The 12,529-nt window shown below is 40.3% G+C and overlaps 1 protein-coding gene across 1 annotated transcript in view; it reads right to left on the bottom strand.

Moving 5' to 3' along the window:
* Nucleotides 1–518: 518 nt before the first annotated feature.
* Nucleotides 519–12,529, bottom strand: part of LOC126354827 (monocarboxylate transporter 13-like) — a 130,654-nt gene continuing 118,643 nt past the window's right edge. The window contains exon 9 of the mRNA XM_050004770.1: nucleotides 519–986. Coding sequence (XP_049860727.1) covers nucleotides 850–986 — 137 coding nt within the window. The 3' untranslated portion in view covers nucleotides 519–849. The remainder of the gene's footprint in view (nucleotides 987–12,529) is intronic.

Here is a 12,529-nt window from a genome sequence, read left to right as displayed (position 1 = left end):
ACGGTTTTTGATGTTGCGGTGTTTTCTCCTTGTTTGCGTCGAGGCAACATGCTTATTCCTTTCGCTGTTGTCATTACAAACGCATTTTGTAAGATTTGGCTATGGCGAAAGAAACTCTATGCTTGATGAACAAATCTTACGAAATGCAAAATTAACGACAACAGAGAAAGAAACAAGCATGTTAACTTCACACACACACACACACACACACACACACACACACACACACACACACACACAAACCACCATAACATCAGATAATATGACAAACTGTTGCTTCTGTAGCAGATTTAAAGCTACCAGCATAAACAACCAATAGTTTAACGTGAGAAGGAAAATAAACAAATAAACCCATTGAACTTAGCACAAAAAGTGCTCAGACAAGTCTGGGTGAAAATAAAACTACAAAGCGTTGTATTCGTTAGCCAGAATACTTCTTTGTGTTTATGACATTTGTTGTTTTCCAGCATGGATGACGAAGTCATGTACAAACATTACAGTAAATAAGAATATACCAATAAAATGGTAGGAGTTTATTTTACGTATACGAAATTAACATCAATCTGTAGCAAGTTTTATTCTTTTATAGCTCAGAATGTAATGTACTATCAGTTAATTATTTTCTTAATTTCTTTCGAAGAGCTGTGTCATGTGTCCCTTGCAAGGCTTTTTCAATATGTAATTGTCTAGTGCGTTACCATTCAGGGAAGCTTATTCACAGTAAATATTCTGCTGAGGCGGCAGGATAAGGGATAAAACCATTTCGCCAGCGCTATTGAAAGATCTCCGCTTCCTGCAGTGACACACTTTTCTGTGTTGTTCTGCTCACAGGGATCAATAAAAGTGACGTTAAGGGAGTGGCTTCTTTCGATTTCTGAGTGCAGTGACCACCATCTCTATCGTCCAAGGCACTACACACAGCAGGCCGAGGACCATGAGCGCGAGGAAACACGCGGCGTAGCTGCCGGTGACATCTCTCAGTTTTCCTGGAAAATAGAAAAGGAATAAGAAGTCCTGTTAAGAAAAGGAATTAGACAAACTGATATCAATTAACAATGCTGCATAGCCACATAAAAGAATCTTCGTGCCATTTGCGCATTCGCAGTGGCTTATGGGAGCTACTGTAAACGGCCAACTCCCTTACGGTTGCTCCCATCCGCCACCGCGCCGAATATTAGCTTCGAATACGCGAATGGTACAGTATCCGATCAAAAGTATCCAGACACCCTATATCACGCGGAATTATCCAATAGATGTTACGAGAGGCGAATCCACCAGTATAAAAGGTGGCGAGGAGTAGTGTGTTGTCGGTAACAGCGGAATGGCTAGGTGAGGAGAGCTCAGTGATCTCGAATGTGGACATCTTTGGCTGTCACCTGAATGATAAATCCACTAGGGATATCGAACCCTTCTAAAGCTGTCCAAGTAGACTGTTGGCGATGGGACACTGAAGTGGAACGTGAAGGAACAAACACAGCGAAACCTGGAGAATGTTACCTGCCGTCATGTTTAGCGCCAACAGTGAAGTAGGGACAAGGCGGTGTTACGCTATGGGGGTATTTTTCGTGGTTGAGACGTGGTCTCCTTATTGCACTTAAGAAAGCGTTTAGTGCGGAAGGATATGAACGTATTTTACAACATTATGTACTGCGTACAGTAGAGGAACAGTTCGGAGACGAGGGTTGTTTTTATCAGTATGATAATGCTCCCTCTCATAAAGTAGAATCTGTGAGGTATAGGTTTGTGGACAGTAACATCCCTGAAATGGTGTGGCCTCCCCAGAGTACTGACCTGAACCCCATGCAACCCGTCTGGGATGAGTTAGATAGTCGCTTTCCGTCCAAACCCCAGAGTGTGCAGTTGGAGTTATCTTCTCTGGTTGCGGCTCTTGAGGAAAAATGGGCTGTCTTTCCTCCACAGACATTCAGACACCAAACTGAAGTTGTCCTCAGCAAGGTTCAAGCAGTCATAAGGGCGAAGGGCAGACGCATTCTATAGTAATGTTGAGTAATATGCGTATGGACACTTTTGAATGGATAGCATAGATGGGCTATTGATCACATTTCATATACACTGAAGCGCCAAAGAAATTGCCATACGCATGCGTATTCGAATACAGAGGTATGTAAACAGAATATGGTGCTGTGCTCGGCAACCCCTGTACAAGACAAAAGGTGTCTGTCCTGCTACAACGGCAGGTAATCAAGATTTAAGTCAGTCCGAACGTAGTGTTATAGTCGGCCCACGAGCGATGGGAAACAGCGTCTCCGACCATTTCACGGGTGTACCGTGAATATCAGGAATCCGGTAAAACATCAAATCTCCGACCTCGCTGCCACCGGAAAAAGATCCTGCGAGAACGGGACCAACGACAACTGAAGAGAATCGTTCAACGTGACAGAAGTGCGACCCTTAAGCAAATTGCTGAAGATTTCAATGCTGGGCCATCAACAAGTGTCAGCGGGCAACCATTCAACAAATCATCATCGATATGGACTTTCAGAGCCGAAGGCCCACTCGCCTACCCTTGATGGTTGCACGACACGAAGCTTTACGCCTCGCCTGGGCTCGTCAACACCGACATTGGACTGTTTGTGACTGGACATATGTTGCCTGGTCGGAGGAGTCTCGTTTCAAATCGTATCGAGCGGATGGACGTGTACGGGTATGGAGACAACCTCATGGATCAGTGGACCCTGCATGTCAGCAAGGGACTGTTCAAGCTGGTGAACGCTCTATAATGGTGTGGTGCGTGTGCAGTTGGAATTATATGGGACGCTTGGTACATCTAGATACGACTCTGAAAGATGACACATACGTAAGCATCCTGTCTTATCACCTGCATCCATTAATGTACATTGTGCTTTCCGAGGGAGTTGGGAAATTCCAGCAGGAAAATGCTACACCTCACACGTCCAGAATTGCTACTGAGTGGCTCCAGGAACACCCTCCTGAGTTTAAACACGTCCGCTGGCCATCAAACTTCCCAGACACGAACATTATTGAGCATATCTGGGATGCCTTGCAACGTGCTGTGCAGAAGAGATCTTCACCCCCTCGTACTCATGCGCATTTATGGACAGCCCAATAGGATTCACGGTGTCAATTAGTACTCCAGGCATTAGCCGAGTCCATGCCACGTCGTGTTGGGTCACTTCTGCGTGCTCGCGAGTGCCCTACACGGTATTAGGCAGGTGTACCAGTTTCTTTGGCTCTTCAGTGTACAGGGTGAATATTCTAATACTTTCTCCCCAAACACTTCTGAAGTGGAAAGAGCCACTGATGTGTTGCTTTCACCCACAATTGCAGCACAAAAAAATCATTTTTAAACAAGCACTAGAATGTTAATTTAATTTAGAAAGTAATATTTTCTTAAATGAAACAATACCCACCGACGTAAACAAAATTAAACTAGTACAAATTATACTTTAATTGGTGTTTTTATAGGGCTGGTGTCCAATCGGTGAAAGAAAGCTGCTGCAGGTCATCACTGTGTATATTACAGTGGTTTCCAACAAGATAGACACCAGTGAGAGACAATTAGCCGCAGAAGCAGACGAGCAGTACAAGAGCAATCACAGTTAGAAAATTGTATACACCGGATATTATCTGTTCCCTGTATCTGCACTAACTTATGGAAAACAAGTGAATAAACAAATGCTGTGCAATACGAAAAAGAAAGAGAATTTGTCTTCACAGATAACGTTATAAATGTCCACCAAGAGCTTCCTGTTTGCCATGATATGACTGATGCACCTGTTCTATCATTAGACCAAAAGTTTTAGTACAGGCAGCACTAATAGGACGTTTTGTATCATCTGGTGTAGTCTGAAGTCGTGGTAAACAGTGTCTTTTAGCTTTTACCAGAAAAAAATTATCGAAGGATGTCAAATATAGAGAATAGGCCAGCCAAGGTGCCGGTCCCCTTTGTATAATCCATCGATTAGGAACAGGTAGCAAAGGCAAGCTGTAGCGTGTCGTGCGCTGTACAGGGTGAAGTGAAATTCGCGCATTCGGGCTTCGCAGAGCGTCTATTTACATGCTAGCGATAAAAAAATGTCTCTAGTAAAATTTGGTCCGGCAAGTACATCCAGCAGAAAACTGACGTTGAAGAGTGGCAATCTGGCAACACTGTAACCACATGTATCCTAACTATGTCCGTCAGCATGCATTAGTTGTGCTGTACAGTCGGTGCGGTGGATAGAGTTTTGGGTTAGCATGCAGGAGGTCGAGGGTTCGACCATGGGTTGGGGTGCATTATTTTTTTATTTGCTAATTTCATTCTGACATTTCACACTGTAATATACACCGTTTCTTAGGACACATGTATCCTAAATTTACAACATTTTGTCTCTTTGAACATAACAATTACGTGGTTAGACAAATAAGAAATAGACAGTTAAAACAAATGACCTGTCATAGGACAGAATAAGTACAAAAACAATATCAGTTTCGAGATGTTAAAGATGATAGCACAGTACAATAACACAACATCTACTAGTCGTTTATACTACATGTAATATGAGCGCTCAGATGTCGCTCATTAGTAACCAGTGACAATAATAAAGTTCATATTAATGACCGCATGATCTTCACAACCTTCACAACTTTGTCCTCAGAACAACAGATGCTCAAAGCCAACTTCCTGTACGTCCAACCGCTGCGCAACCCGCCGGATTATAGAGATCTGGATCCTTCGCAGAAAATCTGCATTCATAGTAAAAAGAGTAGCATGAACACGCACTTCCAATTCTTCCATATTCGTTGGCGAAGTAGAGTGCACGTGCTCCTTCAGGTGTCCCCACAGGAAGAAACCCAGGTGATTTAGATCAGGTGAACGCGGTGGCTTTCCAACTGGACCTCCACGACCGAACCATTTCCGTGGAAATGTTCTGCCCAAATACTGTCGCACATTAATTCCATGTTGGAACCATATCCTCTGCCAAACATGTAGTGGAACATCTTCCAGAGCATCAGACAGATAGTTTGAGAGGAATGCATGACACATTCATGCAGTCAACTGGTCAGGCAACATGTAGGACCCAAACACCTCTCGCCCAATATTGCTGCCCAGACGTTGATACCAAAGCGAACTTGCTATCCATGGTCACAGGTGACGTACAGGCTAACCTCACACCAGTGGTAGGCATTGTGAGTATTGAAGACATCCTCAAGAGTGAATGCTGCCTCATCCGGTCATATTACGGTCTTCCCGAAGTCGTCGTTGGCTCGTTGGCTTCATGTTCCTGTTGCAACCATTCGCAGTATTCGCAAAGCACGTTGTTAGTCCTGAACGAGGCAAGAATAATACTTGGTACTAATTTATGGTACCACTGGAGAAGGATACCAAAGAGAACAGGTGTCGCATCTGTAAGTAGGCTGTTTAGGTTTTTTTACTGGTAACGCCACGTAGCGCTTTGTATGAAAATCACTGGCTGTGCTGTGTGCAGTCTGTGGCTAGTTTGCATTGTTGTCTGCCGTTGTAGTGTTGGGCAGCTGGATGTTAACAGCGCGTAGCGTTGCGCAGTTGGAAGTGAGCCGCCAGCAGTGGTGGATGTGGGGAGAGAAATGGCGGAGTTTTGAAATTTGTAAGACTGGATGTCATGAACTGCTATATATATTATCACTTTTGAACACTATTGAGGTAAATACATTGTTTGTTCTGTATCAAAATCTTTCATTTGCTAACTATGCCTATCAGTAGTTAGTGCCTTCAGTAGTTTGAATCTTTTATTTAGCTGGCAGTAGTGGCGCTCGCTGTATTGCAGTAGTTCGAGTAACGAAGATTTTTGTAAGGTAAGTGATTTGTGAAACGTACAGGTTAATGTTAGTCAGGGCCATTCCTTTGTAGGGATTTTTGAAAGTCAGATTGCGTTGCGCTAAAATTATTGTGTGTCAGTTAAAGCACAATCATGTATAATTGTTCAATGGGGATGTTTCATATGTCGACCCTTAGCCGAGGATACCTCACTGAAATCTTCTGATTTTTTTCTTGTAGTTTGTGTAATTAGTGTAGCTATCGTTTATTGCTAGCGCGTAATTGTAAAGAGAATCTCCTTTGTAGTTGCAGTCTTTCATTGTTGTACAGTAAAACAGTTGTGGCATGCATGTAGATTTGCACCAAGTATTTCGCAGCTGCGCTTGCAATTAACTAGATATTATTTTCAGTGCTATGTTAATGTGTTCTCTTATTTTTGCTCTTCAAATTGTGCTTTTCTGTGTTATCGTGTGAAATATTGTGACAATAATGGCGTGTGAAAAACGTAACACTAGGCTCCAAAGTAAACTGAGAAATAATAGTGACGACTAGCGTAGCTTATCAGCACTACTGTGTAGTGAATTAACAGACATTCGAAGTAGTAATTTGGTAATTCTGCATAGGAAAATGGAGCGGGCGGCAAGTCATGGTGTAGACAATGATACAAATAGTGAACAGGGAACCACTATCGATCGATCGGTCGTCAACAGCTCGCCTCAGGAATCCGAAATGACAGAACACAATATTGCAAATACTGTAGACTTAGGTTTTGGGTCCTCACCGTTTTCTCAAATGAGTCAAGACAAATTTTCTGCATGTCAAAATGTGAATGTTGCCAATGAAAATGCACTGCCAAAAAGCATAGAGAAACAGATTCCAGACACTAATACATTATTATTGCTATTAATGCAACAAATGGAACAAAATCAGAGACAAACACAGCAAAAGGTTCAAAAGTTAGATACAATGGAACAAAATCAGAGACAAACAGAGCAACAGTTAGACACAATAGAATAAAATCATAGACAAACACAGCAAAAGCTTCAAAAGTTAGACACCACACTTGAACAAACACGTGAAGATTTAACTACTCAGTTACATAACATTGAATCGAAATGTCCAAAAGTCTGTAATGACGTAAAAACACAGATTTGTGAGCATTTCCAACCTATTTTTTCGCGGCATGAAAATGCATTACAGAACCATGAAGCAGCCATAAAAGAATTGCAAACTATTCTTCATGAAAATCATGAGACTTTGCAAGCTAAAATTGACTCAGTTGCATCTACCGATTCGGTTACGCAACTTACAAAAACTCAAGAATACTTAAAGGACACAGTAGATACTCTGAAAATTGGTTCAGAAAGACACATGGAGGAAATTAGTTCATTATCAGAGAAAGTAGTTGAACTTTCGGATCAGCTAAATAATTTATCTACGAAGTAGATGATAATCTGAATGACACAAAACCGGTAGTCTTTAATGACACAGAAGAGTGCGAACAAATTAGGAAATTCAAACAAAATCAGAATCAAATTAATACGCAACACCAAAGAGAAATCCGGGAAGTACAAGATCAGCTGACACAGGTAATACAAGAATTACGTATTTCAGAGGAAACTCGCGCTCCAGTACGGTAAGAGGGACATAGAAATACGGAACATATTTAGACAGTAATTACCACTGCATTGTGATAGTGAACAGAGGACACAGTGTTACTGTGTGTGTACTTTTTTGCTCGATAGTTGCACGATTACTAACGACTATAAGACTTACATACTTAGAACATATACTGCTAATGAGATTTTAATGCAACATTGTAAAGTACACAAGCGGCAAGACGCAGTCAATACCTTCGCTGCGCAGTGCCGATGGTATTGTTATCGACGACTGTGCCGCTAAAGCGGAGTTATTGAACGCAGTTTTCCGAAATTCCTTCACCAGGGAAGACGAATGGAATATTCCAGAATTTGAAACACGAACATCTGCTAGCATGAGTTTCTTAGAAGTAGATACCTTAGGGGTTGCGAAGCAACTCAAATCGCTTGATACGGGCAAGTCTTCAGGTCCAGACTGTATACCGATTAGGTTCCTTTCAGATTACGCTGATACTATAGCTCCCTACTTAGCACTCATATACAACTGCTCGCTCACCGATAGATCTGTACCTACAGATTGGAAAATTGCGCAGGTCGCACCAGTGTTCAAGAAGGGTAGTAGGAGTAATCCATTTAACTACAGACCTATATCATTGACGTCGGTTTGCAGTAGGGTTTTGGAGCATATACTGTATTCAAACATTATGAATCACCTCGAAGGGAACGATCTATTGACACGTAATCAGCATGGCTTCAGAAATCATCGCTCTTGTGCAACGCAGCTAGCTCTTTATTCGCACGAAGTAATGGCCGCTATCGACAGGGGATCTCAAGTTGATTCCGTATTTCTAGATTTCCGGAAAGCTTTTGACACCGTTCCTCACAAGCGACTTCTAATCAAGCTGCGGAGCTATGGGGTATCGTCTCAGTTGTGCGACTGGATTCGTGATTTCCTGTCAGGAAGGTCGCAGTTCTTAGTAATAGACGGCAAATCATCGAGTAAAACTGAAGTGATATCAGGTGTTCCCCAGGGAAGCGTCCTGGGACCTCTACTGTTCCTGATCTATATAAATGACCTGGGTGACAATCTGAGCAGTTCTCTTAGACTGTTCGCAGATGATGCTGTAATTTACCGTCTAGTAAGGTCATCTGAAGACCAGTATCAGTTGCAAAGCGATTTGGAAAAGATTGCTGTATGGTGCGTCAGGTGGCAGTTGACGCTAAATAACGAAAAGTGTGAGATGATCCACATGAGTTCCAAAAGAAATCCGTTGGAATTCGATTACTCGATAAATAGTACAATTCTCAAGGCTGTCAATTCAACTAAGTACCTGGGTGTTAAAATTACGAACAACTTCAGTTGGAAGGACCACATAGATAATATTGTCGGGAAGGCGAGCCAAAGGTTGCGTTTCATTGGCAGGACACTTAGAAGATTCAACAAGTCCACTAAAGAGACAGCTTACACTACACTCGTTCGTCCTCTGTTAGAATATTGCTGCGCGGTGTGGGATCCTTACCAGGTGGGATTGACGGAGGACATCGAGAGGGTGCAAAGAAGGGCAGCTCGTTTTGTATTATCGCGTTATAGGGGAGAGAGTGTGGCAGATATGATACACGAGTTGGGATGGAAGTCATTACAGCATAGACGTTTTTCGTCGCGGTGAGACCTTTTTACGAAATTTCAGTCACCAACTTTCTCTTCCGAATGCGAAAATATTTTGTTGAGCCCAACCTACATAGGTAGGATTGATCATCAAAATAAAATAAGAGAAATCAGAGCTCGAACAGAAAGGTTTAGGTGTTCGTTTTTGCCGCTCGCTGTTCGGGAGTGGAATAGTAGAGAGATAGTATGATTGTGGTTCGATGAACCCTCTGCCAAGCACTTAAATGTGAATTGCAGAGTAGTCATGTAGATGTAGATGTAGATTTTGGTTTACTTGAAAAGACATTCCTTATTTCAAGTAGTTTTTGTGACATTAAAGATGACTTAGTATTTGGTTTCCTTGACAGCTACACGATTTTATCACGACGCTACTAATGAGTGACAATTTACAATGTTGCTTTTGCGGTGTTTCAGTTTTATATCTGCACAGTTTTTCTGAATTCTTCTGGAAAGGAAAACATGTTTTAGTAGTAACTTTTGTGGTACAGCTACAATGAGACAGCCTTTTCCGTAGCACAACAATACGTTACAGCACAGTATTTTCTTCATCACGGCAATAAGCGTAATAACTAAGATATTTATACGCAAAGCATTTCACTTTTGTTTATCATGAGGTAAGTACATTGACTTTTGCAGAACTTAGCTTTCGGAGGACGATAACTATGACACTTCCACAGAGATTATCTTACAGCAAGACGCACATTTAGCGCTACAGGACACGCATTTGAGTGATTAATTTTGTACTTAAAACATTTATTTTTAAATATTTTTGAATTACAAAGATACAAAGGTTTTCCGTGATACATTTCATTCCATTGCTGTAATCTGTAACACCTGAGGGTATAATTACATTAATCCTCAGGGGGGTACACGCTTACTTTGTGTACCATGTGTGTAGCAAGAATAAGGAGCCCTAGCTAATATGGTATTTGCTTATACAACTTTACACATCGGTACCATATTTCTCTAACGTATAAATTACACAGCTGTCTGATCATTTAACTGAGAGAGACAAACATTTATTTTACTACATCAGTGACAGATGTTTAAGTAATTACACCGTTGGATAACTTCACACTTACGAAATTGTATCTTGTCTGTACTTTGTGGACTGTTTATATTTTTGCAGAACCATTATGATACTATGAGAGCTTTGAATGACATATTTGGTAAGGGATCATGATTTTTAAAGTACGTTTGAGGTAGATGATACTTTTGACATGAGCAGATAATTTTTTTTAGTTTTTGAAATTACTGTAGGAAGCTACGACAATTTTGAGATTTGACTGAGGTGTTATGATGTTATTTTTACGACGACAATGTGTATTATGCTGAGGTATGTTTATGGTCAATAATATGATGCTACCACATATGAGTTATTTGATTATGCTACATATCTGTTACGATGAAATATTGAAGAAGTGTCGACGAATAAGGTAAGGAATAACGAGTAGTGGTTAGGGACTCTGGTTTGTGAAAAAGATTGTTGGAAACCAAGAATCGTACTTTAAGAGTTATGAAACGCATGTAAATGCGTGAATGTATTACAATGGCGACGAAAATTTTTTGGACACTGTTATATCAATAGGATTTTATTTTCTACACATTTGTAACGCAAATTCTCAACCTATGAAAATATTTTTATATGAGACTGTCACTGTAGCATAAACTGCTGTCGTAAATATTTCGGTAAGAAAGTTAAGTGACCACCTTCACGTAATGCATCGTGGGCATCCAGCTGCGCGACAGATGCCTGGAAAAAAGGCATTAGTGTGTGCCTTTCAGAGGCACAGGTGGAGAAAAAAAAGGGGCCATTATCCTCGCTATTGACATTCCTTTGCAGAAAGCATCGCAAATGCGACACGCTCAAACTTGAAAACATATGATTATACTGTGGAGCTCTTAATTTATGATATTTGCTAAAATGCCTAATGAAATGATGAGAAACATTTTACATCTATTGTCTTTCTAGTTGAGAGATTGCTCATTTTGTTTAATATCTAGTTTCTAGCTGCACTGCAGCATTGGTTAAAATAAAGTTTAATAGATGTACTAATATAGATGTTTTATGCCTACAGATCCAGTAAATAACCATTTTTGGATCTACTTCCAAAAAAACAAAAAAAAACGAGGGAGCACAAAAAGACATTTCCCTTTCACAGGTATTGCATACATAATTTTTGTCAATGACTGGTAACTTTTTAGTAGTGTAAGTTAAGGTGATGCATCACCCTAGTGTTAAGATGTGACATAGGTATTAAACATGGCCATTTTTTCTGTAATATTTTTTCTGTTTGAGCTTTATCATGTTTAGATATAAGTTATTGCCTTTGCTGCTGCTTGCTTTGCCAATTTCCATTTTTTTGTCATTGCTGTTTGTGTTAATTGTTCTGTGCTGCTGCATTGCTTCATCCCTTAGTTTAGCATCTGAGCTCAGTAGATGTAAGTTAGCTTAAGAGGGGGTAGACTATATAAGAGAATGAGTTGGGATGAATTGGAAGAAATGCATTGAGAAGTTTTACGAAAAAAGTACAGAAACCTGGTATAGATAGCACTTTTTGAAATAATGAAGAACGAATGGAGATCTCCAAGAAGTAAAGAAAGTTTTGTTTGCAAGATACTGCAGTAAAACAAACCCTGTCCTTTCCTTTTCTGTTATTCTGCTAAGTGTTTGTGTACTCTTGTATGTTTGTGTTTTTCCTGTCTTTATGTGTTTAGCTGATAAGAGTTATGTTGTGGAATTTTTCTAATAATATGTTATTTTCTTAGTAAATATGTTTAGACATTTTTTATTCTGTTTTGTTTTAATGCTCATGTGTGAAGTTGATGTTTTAAAAGTTATTCTGATCTTTTATGTATTTACTTATGTCATAATTCTTCTAACACTGATGTATATGTTTATTTCTATTGTTTTGTAAAGCCTGTATTACTACAATTGTTATCTGTATTATTATGTTTTTAATGATGTATTTTGTACCTTTGTTATTGTATTCTTATGTTATAAAATTGTAATTGTCACCAGTTCATAAAATTAAGTAACTTGTAAGTATTCATTTCATTGAACACATTTCTGTCGGTCATAGTATATGCACAATATGTGAGAAATTGGGACCAATAGTGTTTGCATGTGTGTTAATAATTCAGTGAGGGACTTGTTAACAGAGTTGCTGGTTCTAAGGACATATCAAATAAATTTTTTGTGAGTACACAAGTGGTGGTTCATGGACTTGCTGTATTGTCCACAAGACTCTTCGATGGTGATTGTGCACCTGCACAGTCGCAACGGATAGCTGCTAACCATCTCTACAAGGACTACAGTAAGTCTGCATCTGTCGTGGCCCACCAATACCGTAATCTCTATCGGGACTACAGTGGATCTGTTCTGTGGTGACCTACCTACCAATATTCTTCAAAACTTCGACTGGCTCTGCTGTGGGTTTGCTCTGTTGTGGCCAATTACCTGTCTGCATGTCAAGAGTCAGCACTGTCTTTCCGTTGGAAGGACAA

This window comes from Schistocerca gregaria, chromosome 3 (genome assembly GCF_023897955.1).
Source record: "Schistocerca gregaria isolate iqSchGreg1 chromosome 3, iqSchGreg1.2, whole genome shotgun sequence".
NCBI classification, from domain to species: Eukaryota; Metazoa; Arthropoda; class Insecta; order Orthoptera; family Acrididae; genus Schistocerca; species Schistocerca gregaria.
This window is presented reverse-complemented; position numbering and strand designations above follow the sequence as displayed.